This window comes from Biomphalaria glabrata, chromosome 1 (genome assembly GCF_947242115.1).
Source record: "Biomphalaria glabrata chromosome 1, xgBioGlab47.1, whole genome shotgun sequence".
NCBI lineage: Eukaryota > Metazoa > Mollusca > Gastropoda > Planorbidae > Biomphalaria > Biomphalaria glabrata.
The window spans coordinates 71,328,816-71,349,608 of NC_074711.1; the positions used below are offsets into that span (position 1 = coordinate 71,328,816).

General features: G+C 37.3%; 1 protein-coding gene across 4 annotated transcripts in view; it reads left to right on the forward strand.

Moving 5' to 3' along the window:
• Nucleotides 1–18,452, forward strand: part of LOC106069013 (uncharacterized) — a 124,837-nt gene extending 106,385 nt beyond the window's left edge. For 3 of the 4 annotated variants that reach the window (XM_056012310.1, XM_056012301.1, XM_056012305.1), the window contains exons 3-5: nt 6,562–6,673; nt 16,364–16,476; nt 16,903–18,452. In XM_056012310.1, the coding sequence (XP_055868285.1) occupies nt 6,562–6,673; nt 16,364–16,476; nt 16,903–17,124 (447 nt within the window). In that variant the 3' untranslated portion in view covers nt 17,125–18,452. The remainder of the gene's footprint in view (nt 1–6,561; nt 6,674–16,363; nt 16,477–16,902) is intronic. The other variant, XR_008775007.1, reaches the window with a different exon arrangement.
• The last annotated feature ends 2,341 nt before the right edge of the window (nt 18,453–20,793 follow it).

Below are 20,793 nucleotides of genomic sequence, written 5' to 3' on the forward strand. Positions count from 1 at the left end.
GATGGCAAGGTCTGAAAGAAGAACTTTATGTATACACATATTCATACAAACATTTCTTATTCTGAATATAAAAAGAAAAAAAAAATTATCTTGTTGTTCTCGACTACCCAAGTAGGCAATAGATTCAGAGGCGTCACTAGGGTGGGTGTTACCCGGTGCGGACCTCACCTCCCTAGTGACTCTACTGAATAGATTGTTTTGTTTAAACTTAAGAGAGCAAGTATCAATTAAAGTTTTTTAAAAAAGTCATATTTAGCCTTTATTTAAACTTAGAAGGAATTAAGGAAGAAAACATCGAAATGGAAAAACTGATCACTGGTCGTTTGCAACGTGAAAGACGCTTATTACTTCGAGGTACATGATAAGTAATAACAGGTACCAATGTTCATATTTTTGTTAATCGCCCCCTTATAAAAGAATTAATGATGAGTGAATTAGTGAATCATCTAGGGCTGTGCCGTTTGTATATGGATATACGCAAACTGTATTGACCAAGACACTCAGTATTAGATCTTTGACATGTAGAGAGGCTATCATGAAAAGTACAGAGACTTAAAACACTAATTCAACAAGTAATGTTTTCTATCTTTGAAAACTACTATTGAAAACATCCACCTATTTGAAACCAACAGATCGTGGTTCATCTTTGATATTGGACAAAAGGAGGAAGGCGTTGACTTGAAGGCTTTCTCGGCAAGTTCACTTCAGTACTCTTACTAATGAATGTGTGACACCAGGAAAACAATCTTCGTCTATTTAGTGTGGCATAAGACGTGGGTGTGTGTCGAGTGTTGACTATGTGTTCTAGTGAGTGTATGTGAATGTCTAGAGTTACGGTTCTTTGGATTTAACAAAGTGAAAAAGTCGTACTAACCCAAAGTGATTATTGACCAGTTACTTAGAAACTATCGAAAAGAAAAGGATCAAATAGTTCTTTCTATTTTTGTCAATGATAATGTCTAGTTAATGAAATGAAAGACATTACGTGTGGCTGAGTGGGATAAACCGTTACGTACAAATCCCGACTTGAGCCAAGATGTGTTTGCTGAGCAAGGAATCCTTCCCCAGATCCCCACACCCAACAGGGTCCACACACCCAACAGGGTCCACACACCCAACAGGGTCCCCACACCCAACAGGGTCCCCACACCCAACACGGTTCACACACCCAACAGGGTCCACACACCAACAGGTCCACACACCCAACAGATCCCCACACCCAACAGGGTCCCCACACCCAACAGGGTCCCCACACCCAACAGGGTCCACACACCCAACAGGGTTCACACACCCAACAGGGTCCACACACCCAACAGGTCCACACACCCAACAGATCCCCACACCCAACAGATCCCCACACCCAACATGTCCACACACTCAACAGGTCCACACAACCAACAGGTCCACACACCCAACAGATCCCCACACCCAACATGTCCACACACCCAACAGATCCCCACACCCAACAGGGTCCACACACCCAACAGGTCCACACACCCAACAGATCCCCACACCCAACATGTCCACACACTCAACAGGTCCACACACCCAACAGATCCCTACACCCAACAGGTCCACACACCCAACAGGTCCACACACCCAACAGGTCCACACACCCAACAGGTCCACACACTCAACAGGTCCACACACAAAAAAGGTCCACACACCCAACAGGTCCACACACCCAACAGGTCCACAAAGGCATTGGACCAGAGCGCTCTGTGCTGCAATGAGAACGATAGACGAGTCATACAAATGCAGTTGTTGTTTTTTAAAGGCCATAATACTGAAAACGAAAACACGTTAAGAAATGAGAGTATGGAATAATACTTGAGGATTTACAAAAATGTTTAGCGCGCCACAAAATATCAGTGAAGGCTCGTGTGTCACAAAGAGTCACCCAAGGCACGTGTTCATGTCACCACTTGTTCAAGATCTCACGTTGCCAATGTCGCCTGTTTGTGTTTGTTTACCAGCAGTGACGCCACCTTATCTCACATCCACATTCTCCAAGCCGGGGTATCTGGGAAGAAAAAAACAATTAAGAGTTAATGTTCTGGTCACTACCTGACAATTACTCTTATCAGTTAGATCAAAATTTATTATAGCATTAAAAAAATATATTTCTTTATAATTGCCATCTCATTTTTGTCATTTGTATGCACTCAGGCCAGTGGAATATTTTTAGATGGCGTTTAAGCAATTTTTATTCTGTTGGATTAACAACGAGCCTTGTCAATAGCTTAAAGAATATAAATGGGATCTTGAAAATCAAAGCTTCTATCAACTCTTTTTGTCTGTCTGTCTGTCTAGTAAAAAGTTTGTACACGTTATCTCCCCCACACCCAATAACGAATCAATGTGAAATTTTGCACAATTAATTCTTTTACCTGACAACACAAGAATTACTATAAAAAAATTAACCAATTAGTTAAAAAACTATTGGTAATAAGTTATTTTGTTTGGTATCTTGAACAAGGGAAAGAAATTGTAATTGACTGAAGCTATTGTATGAGCTGAATTAGTCCCTTTAAGGTCGTCGTTTTGTTAGGTTGCATTGAACAACGAAAATGATCACCAAATACATACTCCACACTATTTAGTACATCTCGTAAGTTAGTAGAAACAGACAGACATATGTAAAGGGTATAATGTTATAGAATAGTACTTAAACTATATAATCGAAACGTTATAACGAATAGTTTTAATAGTTGCTTAAGCTATAGTCGTCTGCTATAGGGGATTTTTCACACAAAAAGTTAATCCCAGTAATCTGCTCTTTTGTTTACACTTTGATTTTCAAGATCCCATTTATATTCTTTAAGCTATTGAATTAAGAAAGAGAGAAAAAAGAAGACAAAATGATATGTAGAATATGGTGGCGATATAATGGAGAGTAAAGAAAAGCGTAACTAACCTTGGCTTTGGGCTACCAACGAAAGAGCTTAAACATTGGATTCTAAAGTGCTGAAGACAAATGCCAAGTAGTGATACTGGTAATAATAATAATCTTTATTAAACGTGAGGACATTTGTTTTACAGTTGTGCATTACAAAAGACAACACATAATGAACCTCATTCACCAAAACGAACAGTCACGTGATAATATTGATAACACAATGAAAATACCTGACACGCGCTAACTGTTGATTAAAATTAGATTGTAATTTGTATAGAAGAGATTGAGAAGAACGTGACTAAACGTTGTTAGTTTACCATTGGTGAATGAGGTCTGCTTTACAGCAAACAATTTGTACGATAGCACACACAATATACGTTCATAGCCCAGTTTCTCTTATATTAATTATAATACTTAATCAACACTTCTCAATACTTCTGTATTCTCTACACCGGATACACCAAAAAGGTGGCCCTTGATAGATTTATCACGTGTTTAAAAGTCTCTAGTGAAATTATTTGACATGAATTACTGAAAGGAAAATTTCCCACCCAAAAGACGGACTCATATTTTTAGTCTAGCACTGTGAGAATCTCTAGGCTGCTTGGTGTTGCGGAATGCGTGCTGGACTGTCGTTCGGACTTCTCGATAGTCCCGGGTTAAAACCCTGCCCGCTGCCATCCTCCGTCGTCCTGCGGGAGAATCGGACAAGGAAGTAAATTATCTTCAACTCTGAAGGAACATCCGAAACATGTAAAACATTTTACAAAACAAACATTTTATACAAAGTAGTTAGTAAATAAAAAAGAAGTTTCCATCGACCCTAAGTAAATGTTTTACAAACGTGTTCAATTCTTACTAGCCCTGCGTCCATTTGTTCTTCACCCTCTCCTTAAATTCTTGACCATCAAAAACATCCTTGAACCACATGTGGACCAGAGTTTGTAGTAGATCGTGTCAGGGAGAGAGTAGACGAAGATGGAGAACCAATCATTGAAGACTAATACGACGAAATCGTAAATCTGCTGTACTAATCAATACCTAAGAAAAAGATCAGAAGTATCCCAGACAGGATTAAAAAAAAAAAAAACACCTAAAAAAGAATAAAAATAAGTTTTAAAACATTATTTTTTTTTCAGGCGTATATCGTATGTAAAATATTCTACACCTGGTCTCTCTCTCTCTCTCTCTCTCTCTCACACACACACACATACATACATATATATATATATATATTTCTGTATAACGAAATAACGAGTATTGTGAGAGATGCTAACGACATCTACATGGTACAATGCTAAATGCTTTATCTTTTTCTTAACACAAATATAGTCATAATATATCAGAAAAGGGAGATCAGAAGGATTGCAACAGTTATTGAAAGTATCTCTTTCCTCAGCATAGTTGGCAACAATATTTCTAGAGGCTGCAATTGATGGTCTACCCAGAGTCTACCGAAAATCCGATTGTGTATCCAGGAGTGGTAGATCCACTATAGACATGATATTTTCTATGACTACAGCAGGAGAAATTCCGAGAAAAAGACAGGTCCTTATACACCGTTTTTGTTGATAAGAAAAATAGAATGCTCTCCCAAACTGGTTTAGTTTGAGGCACGATGAGAGACTCGTAAATAGGTCTTTTCATTGCATTAATTGTTATGGAGTGTATGTGTGTGTGTTTCCAAGGTAACGACGAGGATAGGGAGCGTTTGGTTCTAGTGGTGTAGGCTGATGAAACCACGGGCTGGTTTGTCATAATGGATGTGAAGAGAAGTCACGTGGGTAATAGTTACAAAATTTATTTGAAAAATATTTTTTATTTGAGAGACTTGAGACGGAATGTTTTTGTAGTGAGTTTTATCTTCTTTCTACATACATCTATTCAACAAAATTTCATTGAGTGTTTTCATGAGGAAACAAAATGTACAATAAATGGAGCTCAATCAACACCCTTTGAGGTCAGCAGTGGTGTCAAGCAGGGATGTGTGCTCGCATCTTTTCTGTTTAGCAGTGGTGTCAAGCAGGGATGTGTGCTCGCATCTTTTCTGTTTAGCAGTGGTGTCAAGCAGGGATGTGTGCTCGCATCTTTTCTGTTGAGCAGTGGTGTCTAGCAGGGATGTGTGCTCGCATCTTTTCTGTTTAGCAGATTTTTTTCCTGCCTACTGTATTGTTTTAAACGACATTAACGAAGGTGTATTTCTCCATCCTCTGGAAAACTTTTCAATGCCAGCAGTTTGACTTAAATATTAGTCAAAGAAATACCAGTTCAGAAAAGAAGCACTGCACCTCACGTGACCATTAATGGCCAACCACTGGAAATTGTTGACCATTTTGGTTATCTTGGCTCCGTCATCTCCAACGATGTGCTACTGATAAAAACATCACAAACAGGATAGTCAAGGCAATGGGCTCCATGTCACGGCTCCAGAAAAGAGTGTGGGACAATAACTTGCTGACTACCAATACTAAAGCAATAGTCTAGTGGACCTGTGAGATGAGCACAGTAGAGGACTCTTGCATATGGTAGTAAAACATGGTCAGCATATTTTTTGCAGGGGAAAAAAGGTGTATAACTTCCACCTCTGCTTTGGCTGGATTGGTCATTTCACAGAATGCCACAAGATTGACTCCCACTAGACATTATGTACGGTGATCTAGCAGAAGGCAGGAGAGCCGCTGGATGCCCATTTTTAAGGTATACTGATGTATGCACACGCGACATGAAGCTCTTTTGAAAACTGGATTGTCTGTACTATTTGAATTGAGATATCTACCTATATCTTTCTTTCGCCTTGTATTGTCAAGAGAAATGTTGACAACATCAACAGGATTCTTTTTTTCAGAACACAGTTCTTGCATGACTAAATGCATGACGCGTAGGACGTAATCATCTTCTTTTTTGAAGTAACGTCTGTATTATATAAGATAAGATAAGATCATTACTAGAAAACACTTTTTTATGCATTTGCCGTCGGAATTTTGTTTTCGTAAATATTCTCATCAATCCTCCTTTCTAGGTGAAATCTAGCAATCGCGTCTGAAACCCAAAATGCCGCCTTATTTATTGATGTGTTGGATTTCACAAAGCTGTTTATGTCCTTTAAAAGAGCCAGTCCATCTTTATAAACCAAAATAGTATTTTCGGTACCAATCCATTTACCCTATCGTAGAAAGATAGTATTTTTTTACTCAAACTTTTTTTTTACGAGAGGAGTTTTTTCAACACTTTTTGCCAACGTTTTGGTGGGCCGGATGGAGCCACGACGCGGTCCGAATGTGGCCCGCGGGAGTATTTTGGGCATCACTGGTCTAAGCTGTCAAAGCATGGTCAAAGTATTAAACATAGACATATTTTAATGAACTTCGTTCTCTCTCTCTAATGTCAACATTCATTGCTAGCTCAGTTCCTAACAGTGCACAACTTAAAGCGCACCTAACGCACTCACTTGAATGGTGGTGTGCGAGGCAGGGCTACAACAGTAGGAACACATTGTATATCGAATAATAATAATATTAAAATAATAATAATAACAAAAATAAATATAATGCTATAATTGTAAATCAGAATAGTTGTTTCAGTTTTCAGGGGACATAAATCATTAAGACTTTTTCGGACTGACTCGTTAATCGCCTGTTCTTGATATTCTTCACTTCTGCCAGGATCTGGGTCACCTGCAAGTGGAACTATTGCTGGACTCCAGAATGACTAGACTTTTAGTTGGCGTGGCACAGGCCAGAGGTTTACCCAGCCAGCACTTAACAGGAGCACCTGGTTAGTACCGAGTGACTATATTGTTGTTTGTTTTAATGTTGAATCTGTTTTTGTTGGTCTGTTTTAGTTGAATGACCTTGGCTTTCCCTCCTAGTTACCATAAGTAGACTTTCGATAAGTAATTTGTAGTCCCCCGTAGGTATCTGTTACATTATTTGTTTGTAGTCCCCCGTAGGTATCTGTTACATTATTTGTTTGTAGTCCCCCGTAGGTATCTGTTACATTATTTGTTTGTAGTCCCCCGTAGGTATCTGTTACATTATTTGTTTGTAGTCCCCCGTAGGCATCTGTTACATTATTTGTTTGTAGTCCCCCGTAGGCATCTGTTACGTTAGTTGTTTGTAGTCCCCCGTAGGTATCTGTTACATTATTTGTTTGTAGTCCCCCGTAGGTATCTGTTACATTATTTGTGTGTTTGTTTAACAGTAAGTTTGTATCTCCATGTCACGTGTCTCTTAAACTTGAATATGTTTGTTAATATTGGCTCGATTTGTTTTGTGAGTTGTTGTTGTTCACACCATGAAGGAAGCACACTGTACGATATTTGTATTTTGTTGAGTTGAATATCCTCAAACTCAATTCAATAAAACAATTAATCCAACGATGAGCAGATTCACATAAGACTTAGATCACTTGTAACCTCTCTTGGCTACTCTCTTGGAATTAGGTGACTGTAGTTTGCTTTAGTTTTATTTCGAAAAGGGAAGCTTTATCGTCAAAATCATCTGTTGTGGGGTTTTAAACTAAAAAATCTCAAGAGTTTTTTTTTTAACAACTTCAAAAACCAATTTAGCTACGCTCATAGAATTTATTGGCTGTAGTTTGCTTTAGAATAATACTGAAGAGGGGGGTTTTCAACTTAAAAACTCTCTGTTGGGGGATTTTAAAGTAAATCTGGAGTCGTGTTAAACTAAAAAAAAAGCCATCTGGAGAAGGGGGTTTAAACTCAAAACTCACCTTTGGCTTGGGTAAGTTCAAAATATTTTAGTGTTTAATTTACTTTTGTTTATATATCGAAGAGATATTTTTTAGCATTAAACCCGATGAAGGGTGGTTTAATCTCAAAACCCTTTTTGGCTACGCTCATAGCATTTTGAGTTTGTAATTTGCTTTTTTTTTAATATAAGAGGTATTTTGTCGCTTCAAACCTCGCTGAAGAGGGGTTTAAACTTAAAACCCCTTTGGTTACTCTCAAAGGTTTTTGAGTGTGTAATTTGCTTTTTTTATATTGATGAGATATTTTTTTTTATCTTCAAATCCCACTGGTGGGGGGTTTAAATTAAAAACCCTTTTGGTTACGCTCAAAGATTTTTTAATGTGTAATTTACTTTTTTTTTTATTGAGAGGAGGTTTTATAGTAAATTTCGGAGGGGGTTTTAAAATAAAAATCATCCTCAGCTATGCTCTTGGAATTTGGGTATTGTCGTTTGCTTTATTTTTTGTTTGTTTTATTTTATAGAAGAGGGGAATATAACTGCGAACCCCCTGGTAGGGTTTTTAACCTCAAAACCCCCTTGGCTGCGCTGGGGCAAGTGATGGTTTAGTATTAAAATCTCGTCTAAAATAAACAAACTCAAAACAAAAAATTAGTCACTTAAATCCGTCTCCCCCCCCCCCCCGGCGGGGATTTTATTTCGGGGGGGGGGTGAACCCCAAAGCCCCCTGGCTACCCCCATGATATATATATATATATATATATATATATATATATATATATATATATATATTGATTCTGCAGTACTAAGTATGTTACACATAACTTTGTACACAGGAAATTACATGTAAGCTGCTATTTATGGTTGTTCCACCTTGTATAAAAATCTCCAGGAACCTTTTTTTTTGGTCAATATTAACGAACATTTCATTGGATATTACACAAAGTTTATTTATTCAAAGTATAAAAACCAAACGTAATTTACATTACTATTGCAATAAATTATTATTGTGTACACATTTTCTTACATATTTAATTTCTTTATTTTATTGTTTAAAACCTATTAACTCAGGTTTCAAAAATCCTTAATATTACTGTCATAACCTAACCAAAGAGCGATTGGTGGATAAGAGGCTAGCAATCTCCATAACGACTCGTCTCTCTCTCTTTTTGTGGGGTGGGTGGGCGCGAGTACTTTTGCGGAGAAATAATGTAGAAATATGTATGCTGTTGTACAGTATCAAAGTAAGAAATACATGTCACGTACACATTGTAGGTCTCTTTGTCAAAGCCTTTGATTGTTTAATAATCTTCCTTTCAACAGTGTCTTTTTTCTAATGTATACCACACAGTCTGTCATGGCTTTAGAGAGTACGTCTAGTTCACAGAATTAATATCCATACCAACCAGGCAGGAAAACATTACTCCTGCTTGTTTATTGCAGTGTTTCTCTCTTTTTTTATTTCTTGAAAGCCCTTCCCCCCACTTTTTTTTTAATAATAAAAAATAAAAAAATAACTTCACCCATATCCCCCCCCCCCTTCTTTTAGCCAAGAAATTTGCAGTACAAAGCAATTTTCTGGATTTCTGAATGACAGAAATGCACTTCCTTTGGAGTCTACGCAATGCGCTATTCGTTCTATAAAACAGCGCAGGTCCAATGAAATCGAGAGCCAAGGAGCATTAACAGATACTGCAATGTACTTAACATTTGAAGCCACTATAACGTTTGTGCGTCTTTAGTTGGCGTGATGTGGAAGATTAATTTCAGAGTAAAGTAAAACGCTTGTTTTTGTTTTGTTTTGGTCCAGCAAAGGTTGACAACACCTGGAGGAATGACACCCGTTTTATTTCTGAAAATAAATGTCTAAATGAAACACTTCGATCGTCTTTTTATGTAAATATTCTTTTTGTAGCATTGGCAATTTCTTTTTTTTTTACTTGATCCAAATTCAAATACATGTATTAAAAAACAACAACCCAGATTTGTGTCTTTTCTTTTTCGCCCCCTTTCTTTTAGGGTCTGGCGTCCCTCTTGCTTAAAAACACTGCTTCAAACACCTTTATTTTTGTTCTGGTCTGAACTGTCCAAACAGTCTTGATACTAACTAGCCATATTACCTATGCATGCGTGTCAGAACAGTTCTACTCACCTTGGCGTGTTCACTCACTCGAGGTATTGACGAGAGCTAATGAAATCAAATTTGCATTTGCCTCGTGGTGAGGGTGGGGTGGAACGGAAGGGAACTCGCATCTTTTTAAGAAAATCACAGATGATAGGAGTTGCCTTCTCATGACACAGATGATAGGAGTTGCCTTCCCTTGACACAGATGATAGGAGTTGCCTTCCCTTGACACAGATGATAGGAGTTGCTTTACCTTGACGAGGGAAGTGTAGGTCAAGATGACACAACGAACAAGATTATTCGAAAGACACCAATCAATATATAGGAAGGGCCGGCCCTAACAATTGCGGGGCCCTATGCAAAACAGGACTAGGGATAAACATGTCAAAAGTAAGATTTTGCGTTAGAAAAAAATATTAGTCTTTGCAATAAATTTTTATTAAATGAAAACTGAAAATGCTTTTTTTTTTTAATCGTGCGTAAGATTGGCACCCCAAAATGACAATTTTGTCTATTTTTCCAGAGGATTTTTATGAGTTTTCAAGAGATTTTAATAATTTCAGGAGATTTACATATTTTTCCTACATTTTGCAATTTCCAGTAGGCCCTGAAAAATCAGGAGAACGCGGAAATCCTGTTATTATATATGAGTTATAATGGTTTAATTTAATAATTTACACCTAGAATTAGCTCGGGGCCTATGAAAGTGCGGATCCACTGCGGCCGCATAGGTTGCAGTGGCCTAAGGCTGGCCCTGTAGACCAGTATTGGCTACAGCTACACACATCGTTGCCTTAGTGCTAGTGGTTCTGTGTAGCTTCTTTACATCAGAGTGCTGATACTGTGGACTTACCAATGCAGCAAGAGAAAAGTTTACTGTACCATTTGAACATTATAAGGATAGGACGATCTAGAACATTGATTCCGTTAGGATTGGGATTGTTATTGCAATAGTATTCATATTATAAATATAGAATCTGTTAAAGTAGCCGAGTAGCGCTCCGAAGTACCGGCTCATCTGAGGCCAATCGTTAGAGTAGGCCTGACAACTGATCTGCGACGTCGCAGCCTGTGGGCCGTTTAGACAAATAGCTAGTTGCCAAAATGTATATAGTGACGTCAAACCTGTGACGTGGCAAATCAGTTGTCAGGCTCACTCTAACGATTGGCCTTGGCTAATCTGGTCTAGGAATTGTTTGTTAGTTATTTGTTATTTAACCACTTTACGCTTGTCGGCATTTGTAGCTGCTGACAACAGTAACAGGTCAACTTAGAATTATTTGTCTCATGGACCTATAGGTATGAAAGAAAAAAGAGTGAATCTAAAATTCATCTAATAATAATAATAATAATCATAATAATAATAATAACATTGACATCGCAGTACCACTGACTCATAATTTAAGAAAAACTGAAATGGAAAAACAACGAAAATATAACCTAGGCTTAGAGATTTAGCGTTTATGGAAGTTTTTCAAAGTAACAATATACCCCATTGTTATATCAACTAAGGGGATAATAACAACTGACCTCAAAGATACCTTCAAAGCCCTCAATATTCCCAAAAACATTCTTGTTGCCTGTCAGAGGACTGTACTGCTGCAGACCTGCCACATCAGCAGAAAATTGCGCAGTGTAAACTGTTAAAGGGACTACGATGAAGTTTGTTTCTCTTTAGCGAAACTCGACCCTGGCAGTGCCAGAGAATGAATTCTAATTCTTTTCTAACATAATAATAATAATAATTGTAATGAAATAAAATAAAAGGCCGAATAGCAAGCTTTGCAAGAACCTGCCTGTTAAAGTAATACATCAGCATCTTGCCTAGACACATGTTCTGTTTATTAAAAAAGCGTAACTACCTACTTTACTGCGATAGAACTATTTTAACATACTTATTTATGTTGAATTAATGTTATAAAAGTTATTGAAATTTCTATTCGATGTTTGTTTCCTGTGCTGTGTTCGAAGCTGTTTTGTTTTCAAAGCTCTCTAAATACGCATAGAACTACCCACAGCAACCACTAGCGGATCCAGAACTTTGGAGTGGGGGGGGCGAATTTTTTCCAAACCCTAACCCTAACGCCCAGTAAACCCGAACCTTACGCATAAACGTGCATACAGCGCGCGCGCGCACACACACACACACGCACGCACACACACACACGCACACACATATATGTATATATATAAATATGATAATAAAAAAAGCAGCATTTCTCAACCTTCGGCGAAAAACAAAACAACTTGGGCAGCGCTATAAGGTTCTCTGGTGAAGTTCGGGGCGAAGCCCCGACGCCATAAGCGTTTTCTTGCTTTTTTGACTGCAGATACGCATTCTCCTGACAAGTACAGCTCATTCTTCACAATGTAGTTCGGGGCGAAGCCCCGACGCCAAAAGCGTTTTCTTGCTTTTTTCACTGCAGAAACGCATTCTCCTGACAAGTACAGCTCATTATTCATCAATGGAGTTCGGGGCGAAGCCCCGACGCCATAAGCATTTTCTTGCTTTTTTGACTGCAGATACGCATAATCCTGACAAGTACAGCTCATTCTTCACAATGTAGTTCGGGGCGAAGCCCCGACGCCATAAGCGTTTTCTTGCTTTTTGGACTGCAGAAACGCATTCTCCTGACAAGTACAGCTCATTATTCATCAATGGAGTTCGGGGAGAAGCCCCGACGCCAAAAGCGTTTTCTTGCTTTTTGGACTGCAGAAACGCATTCTCCTGACAAGTACAGCTCATTATTCATCAATGGAGTTCGGGGAGAAGCCTCGACGCCAAAAGCGTTTTCTTGCATTCTTCATTGCAGAAAGGCATTCTCCTGACATCTACAACTCATTACCCATAAATGAAGTTCGGGGCGAAGCCCCGACGCCAAAAGCGTTTTCTTGCATTCTTCACTGCAGAAACGCATTTTCCTGACATCTACAACTCATTACCCATAAATGGAGTTCGGGCGAAGCCCCGACGCCAAAAGCGTTTTCTTGCATTTTTCTCTGCAGAAACGCATTATCCTGACATCTACAACTCATTACTCATAAATGGAGTTCGGGGCGAAGCCCCGACGCCAAAAGCGTTTTCTTTCATTCTTCACTGCAGAAACGCATTCTCCTGACCTGAAGCTCATTATTCATACTATTAAAAAACGACCTTTCGAATAATGTTGTAATTGAAAAATATTCTAATTTGAATTTATAGGCCCATAATACATTGCAAATAAAACCGATTTGTTCCTTGAAAAGATAGGATACCCCACGTATTTAGATTTTTGCTTTGAGGATCGCCGCCGAAAAAAAAACTTATTCGATAAATAGTATTCATAAAACTCTAGTATAAATTGTGAGTTATAGTCCCAAATTTATTTAGCTAGAAAAATATCAGATTGAGTAAAGGTTGGGAAAAGGCGACTATGAAAACGTTATTTGAGTTTAGAACTCATCTCAATCATGACTCTTATACTGAAAAATTTCGTTTGAATTCTAACTTTTCCAATGCAAAGTCTTTCTTAAAATACTTATGATAAATTCATGTGAAATTACAAAAACTCTGTCTGGAAATGGGAATGGCGGTAGAGTGAAAACGATTAATCCTCGCTCCTTTACTAATTTCTGCTAAAGATTGCATTTGGCTTTAAAGAATAGGTATGGGGCGACTCGATATAAGAATTTAATTTATAGTATATATAAATTATATTAGTGACAGTTTTTTTTAATTCTGTAATTTCTTAACTATAATACAAAAAGAAAAAGTATTGATTTGTCCGATGGGGGAAATGCGATTGCATGTATCGCCCCTCCCACCTGGTACAACCCTTTTTCATTTAAATTTACTAATGATACAATTTGAGATTAGAGTGTGGTACGACATATTTACAATGGGTCACATATCAATACGTAGTTTATATTATATAGATATTCAACTAATTTTATTCACAAACTATGATTCTCCACAAAAATAGGACCGCCCCCCCCAGCACTCAGAGGGCTAGAGTGGGGAGGGCAGTACATGCAATAGCCCCCCCGTCTCACCCCACCGAATCGGCCAAAATACCAGAAAGGGAGCGACATAATATAAAATGTATATATTAATTCAACTAATTTTGTTCACAAACTATGATTTCTCCATAAAAACGGACCGCCCCCCTCCCACTCAAAGGGTTTAGGTGGGAAGGGCAGAAGAGGTATTCGTCCCCCCCCCCCCCACCAATCGGCAAACAGGGAACGACATAATATAAAGATCGATTAAAATATCAATAACAAGTTACAAGGATATAGATATTTAATTGATTTTGTTAGCAGGCTGTGATTTCTACCAATAAATTGGACCGCCCCCCACTCGAAAGTGTAGGGGGGGGGATTGATACCATCGCCCCCCCCCCGACCCCACCAAATCGGCCAACATACTAGAGGGGGGGGGCGAAATGATCTAAAAATAGGTTGAAATATAAATAATTAGTATATATTTTTAACATAAGTAATAAATTCGTATACAAATTGTGTGAATCATATACTAAAGTTCGTCCGCCCCCCCCTTTGGGGGGGGGGTCGATCGCCCCTACCGCCCCCCCCCCCCCCTGGATCCGCCAGTGACAGCAACAGGACTTGGTCTGCTAAATAAACTCTAAAGCAAAACACAACACGACAGGCACGTGTCTTTGTACATTTGTTAATGACTGCTTTTGAAAGAGTGTTTCTACTACTGAACAGAGACTAGTTGGAGAGGCCCTAGGCCAAAGTGACATATGTCATGACCAGACGACATTCTGTGACACCCACGTTGAGCCCACCGACCCACAAAATAAGATTTCCTGCTTTAATGAATAATTTTGGCCAACTGTCCTCTTCGAACCAAACTTCAATCCTTTTGTATTCACCTGGACCTACTCTGAAGTTTATACTTTTTTTTACAAAACGAAAAAATACAACTAACCAGCAACATAAATGAAATATTTAAAAATAACGTTTATAAAAAATAATAAATTTGTTCAATATGTAAACATTGATTGGAGCGAAACCATTTTGTGTGTGCTCTTATTCAAGCCTACACTGTCTACACATGGACTCCCCCCCCCCTCCCTTTTTTTTCCTTCTCTTTAAAGAACAATTTTTCTTCCCCGAGACAAGGACATTTTGACAGAAGATACAACTACTTCCGGACAAATGCACAGCTAGCAGACCGGCTCCGTCATCGTCTGCTGCCAGACTTATAAAGCCATATATAAAGCCGTATAGTTTTCTAAGAAATGCGCTTAGGAAAACATATTTCTGCAAAGCTGCCAGGAGAGCTCACTTGAACACACACACACACAACACATACACACAGACTTGATTTTTAAAACGTAAGTAGTTAAACTGTATAGATTTAACCAATCAGTTCGTTATATTTAGTTACTATATCAGACTAACTTTTAAAAAAAAAATTGCATTCGTCTAAGTAATTGAATAGTCTTGTCAAAATAACCCAAAAACTGATCCCATCTAGTCTATGGCTTCAGGAGTAAACGAAGAAGCATACTACAGATTATTTCTTTGAGAAGAAAGTGGCGAGCTCCAGTCAAATGTAAGGTCATGGAGCTGGAGAGACATAATAACAGACATATTTGTAAGCTTTTGTGACGTAATACTTGGGACATAACAGTTTTGAAAGTGAGACTCTTTAGTTCTAGGAAGTAGCTGAGGCGTTACCTTGGAGCTCCAACCAGCTAGTACAACTAAACCTACGCAGGCGTCTTCTATTTGAACTATAGAACTTTAAATAAACATGATGAAATAAATCTTAAGTCACTTTTATTAACAAATAATTATAACCGTAAATTCAGCTTGTAAGGTTATAGTTGCTAAAGTTTCTTCCTATTTTCTTCCTTTAGATCTAAGCTGATAGTTGTATGAATGGAAGGAACCATTTTCTTGTATTTTATGCATATCAAATAATTGTATCGCAGGCCATTGTTTGTGTGTGCGGGTGTCATTAAGAGCAAAGTAATCGTTGGTACAAAGAGTCAGCAGCGTCATAAAGGAGGAATTAATGTTTCGAACAACTTTTTAATGCCTTCCATGTAAACTTTAATACGAGAATGTATGTTGACTAATGGCTTCCATGTAAACTTTAATACGAGAATGTATGTTGACTAATGGCTTCCATGTAAACTCTAATACGAGAATGTATGTTGACTAATGGCTTCCATGTAAACTTTAATACGAGAATGTATGTTGACTAATGGCTTCCATGTAAACTCTAATACGAGAATGTATGTTGACTAATGGCTTCCATGTAAACTCTAATACGAGAATGTATGTTGACTAATGGCTTCCATGTAAACTCTAATACGAGAATGTATGTTGACTAATGGCTTCCATGTAAACTCTAATACGAGAATGTATGTTGACTAATGGCTTCCATGTAAACTCTAATACGAGAATGTATGTTGACTAATGGCTTCCATGTAAACTCTAATACGAGAATGTATGTTGACTAATGGCTTCCATGTAAACTCTAATACGAGAATGTATGTTGACTAATGGCTTCCATGTAAACTCTAATACGAGAATGTATGTTGACTAATGCTTTCCACAGATCTTTGTATAAACTCTAATATGAGAATGTATGTTGACCAATGTCTTCCACAGATCCTTATGTCCGAGTGGCCGTGTGGCAGTTTGGTCAGCTTATCACTCAGTTCCAGACCTGTGTTAAGAAAAATACGACAGCACCTGCCTTCAACGAAACATTTGAATCTCAGGTAGATCTGTGTCTTAATGACAGCGTGCAAAGTATCACTTTTGCTGAGCTTGAAAATACAATATATAATTAATGTAATTTACTGTGGGGCATCAGACTCCTATTAAAACATTGCAACTTGACATATACCAGGACTAGAAACCTAGAGATGCACTCGTTACAGACTCATCCATGGTTTCATTCTAATTTGAGATTTTGTAGCATTCATGTCTTGTATGTCAGCACAAAACTTTTATTTGTTTCACTAAATGTTTTTAATTCATTATTGCCTTTGTTTAGAAAACATTAGAATTTTAAATTGTTAAACATATGAGTTTTGATTAAAATTTGCAATTGATATGTGTATATTATAATACAAAAATGTTGATTTGTTTTTCGTTTGCGAATAAACAAATATTGAAGTGTTTTTTTTTGTCATCCATTTCAGATCAACATCCGGTCCAAAGCCTTGAGCCACACCAGGGTTACATTCAGCGTTCACGACCGCGATAGACTCCGGGGGGACCCGCTGATCGGGCACGTCATCATGGGGCTTGGGGCCACCGAGGAGAGCGTCATCGAACACTGGGAGGAGGTGATGGTGGGCAATGGTCGGAAGATCTGTCGCTGGCATTACATCATGGACAAAGGTGAAACCCACGAGTGCTGAACTGACCAGTGGTCATTTATTTGGAGAATGAAGATATACATTGTTCGGTCATTAGTCACTGAGATGGACAGTGATTATTTTGCTGGACAATGGTCAGTACAAAGCTTCATTTATACAGAACACCCTCATTCAGTTGATATTGGTTTCTTGATAATTGATTACTTTAGAAACCAACTAAAAAAAAAAAAAACGGTTGTGATGTTAAAGCGCTACATTTTTTATTCCATGTTTACAAAGTAATACTTAATGAGAACAAAATAATTTCTCACAAATCGCATTCTTTTAAATAAAAAAAAAGTGATTTAGAATTTTTTAAAAGTTTCTATCAATATTGAGTTATAATTTTTAAAAAAATTTAATTCGATATTTAATGACCAGAAGATCTAGCACGTTAACAAGAGAAAAACGTCTGACAATGAATTTAGTTTTGCTTAATGATTTAAGTGAGTTGATGGTTTGATGAAACAACATGTACAATCAGGAGAGTTTGAAAAGTTACTTGAAATCAGATTCTAGGCCATGTTGTACAATGTTCTAATTAATAGATTTATTTTATAAACCTTCTCTCTTCGTATGCATTATGGTTCATGAAATAGCAACGACTTTCAACTGATCTGTGAACTCATTACATTCTATTAGCTATTCTAATTTTTTGTTTACTACCTACGTGTCTTGATTTGTGTTTGTAGCTTACTTTATATCCTGGAGAGTCGAGCGAAAAACTGAGCAAGGTTGGAAAAGGGAGAGAAGCCGGAGTTTTAGAAAAGGGAAGGGGTGAGAACTGAGTGGAGTGAACTGCAGATCCTTCTAAAAAAGACATAAACTTGCAGAAAACAAAGATATCTGTTTTGTTTGAAGATTGACTCAGCGTCATGACAGTTTATCAAACAGCTCAATCTAAGTTCAACTTGTGTTTACCCTAACAAGAGTGAAAGCTTTATCCAAGAGATTAATGAGATGAACAATGTCAAACATGCCCAGATCATGTACTAGTATATATAGAACAGAGTGGACCGAACTATGTGCGTATATAACTGTATTACAAGTTTTCTTTCTTTTACAAAGAATTTAAAGCTAATATCAATATTACTAAGATTCTACATTATTTTTACAGCACAAAATCAGAGACTATCTATTATCTATTCTCTACTTACGACTACAAACATAATGTTGACTGACTGTTTCTTCTCTCAATGCTACATTGGTTTCTATTGTCGTAAAAATGTTTTTTTTCCCACATTAAGAAATTGAACAACAATTGATGCATGATTTTGTTTTTTCAAACGAATCTGTTTTTGTAAGCTTCTATTTTATTAAAGAAAAATTTCTATTTCTTTTTTTTTTTTATAGTGTTAGTTTTTTTTACCATTACATAATTTTTGTTTTCATTTAAATCTCACATTTTGTGCTATACTTGTACTATATTTACTTTACTATATTTACTTTACTATATTTACTTTACTATATTTACTTTACTATATTTACTTTACTATATTTACTTTACTATATTTACTTTACTATATTTACTTGTACTATATTTACTTTACTATATTCATTTCAAACGAAAATGACACTGCAACACGCATGTCCATGTAACAGTGATCACTTGAAGCTGGGAACCTGGATAAGCTAAAATCAATTGAAGCTTACAGGATTGGAAATATTTTAAAAGAAAATTATATCATAATCTGACACCGAATTTAAGGATCAGATAAATTGAGAGAAAGATTTAAATAAATATTTCAATAGTTGGAGCACGCGGACAGAAAGTGATATGAATTTTCCGGGAAGTCCAGGATTTACCTGTATAACCCAAATATTGCATAAGAGAAAAAGGTAAAGAATAAATTGCCATATGTTGAATACGAGGGTCCCCATATTTTAAATAGCTTAGGGTCTTATCAAGTCTAAACACGGCTTTATAACCGAATGTAGAATGTGCTCATTTACAAACAATTTATCTCGACTTTGCTCTCACCAGCTTCTCATTGAAATCTTTATAATACTAAAAACTACATAGTTGTTTTGATCTAGTAGGCTATATAGTCATTGATAAAATAAGTAGTATACAGTTTATTTCATATAATAATTAGTACACAGTACCGCCTTAATTTAGTCGACCACTTCACGTACCTGGACAGAGCAGTGTTCAACGATACGTCACTGTCTAGAGAAATGGACAACCGTCTCGCTAAGGCCAACAGCGCTTTTAGTCGTCTCCCCTTGAGAGACTGACGGAATAGAACTCTTCATTAGCCAACAACAAAAATATCACTGTTCCTAAAGCAGTGGCTCTCACCACACCTTGGCATAGCTCTCACCACACCTTGGCATAGCTCTCACCACACCTTGGCATAGCTCTCACCATACCTTGGCATAGCTCTCACCACACCTTGGCATAGCTCTCACCACACCTTGGCATAGCTCTCACCATACCTTGGCATAGCTCTCACCACACCTTGGCATAGCTCTCACCACACCTTGGCATAGCTCTGAGACCTGGGGGCTCTATAGAAAGCATCCAAGGCTCCTCGGACGCTTCGATCAAAGGTGTCTTCGCTCCATAATGGGCATACGCTGGCAAGATTACCTTGGTAATACCTAGATGTCGGTGGGCCATAATAGAAGCCCTACTTACAAATTGACCTCAGTGCATGTAGGATATCCCACACTGGGGACGACCGTATACCAAAAGCTATCTTTTTTGTGGCGAGCTTATCGGAGGACGGGGTAACAGATGTGGCCCCAAGAAGTTCAATTCATGCGACACTCATGCTCCATTTGGTAAATAGTATAGATTCTATTTGATATGGGAAATAATATAGATTCTATTTGATATGGGAAATAATATAGAGTTTATTTGATAGGGTAAATAATATAGAGTTTATTTGATAGGGTAAATAGTATACAGTTTATTTGATAGGGTAAATAGTGTACAGTTTATTTGATAGGGTAAATAGTGTACAGTTTATTTGATAGGGTAAATAGTGTACAGTTTATTTAATAGGGTAAATAGTGTACAGTTTATTTGATAGGGTAAATAGTATACAGTTTATTTGATAGGGTAAATAGTGTACAGTTTATTTAATAGGGTAAATAACATAGAGTTTATTTGATAGGGTAAATAACATAGAGTTTATAGGATACACTACGTTCAGTCAGATGTATGTCATATGGAACATAATCTATTTAATATACTAATACTACAAATGACTTAATGTGTGAGGGCTAACATATAAAGACATGATAAGTAGATGTGAAACGTGTAATGTGAACACACACAGACACAGAACTTGCCGAAGTTCATCAAGAACTAGAGAAGTCTAATGTTTCTTTGCAGGTCGTGTTGCTAAAGTCCACTACAATATCTAGATCTGTTGAAAGATCACTAGCATTTCTTTTGTCAAAGTATTCCATTAAGAACAAGTGACACAGTTGCAGCCATACATGTACAGAGTGACTTTTGACTAGTCTTGGAGAACACATTCTGACAGATTGTAGTCTAGCTGAACTTAGTTTTTAGTGATTCAAAACAAAAATATAATAAATTTCAATTACGTTTACTTCATTTATACTTAAGCTGTACAAGGGAGATAACTTTTTTTTAAAGTGAATTCAATGTCATTAAATTTGTTAACAAATTTTCTCCCCTTTTTATATTACTTTGAG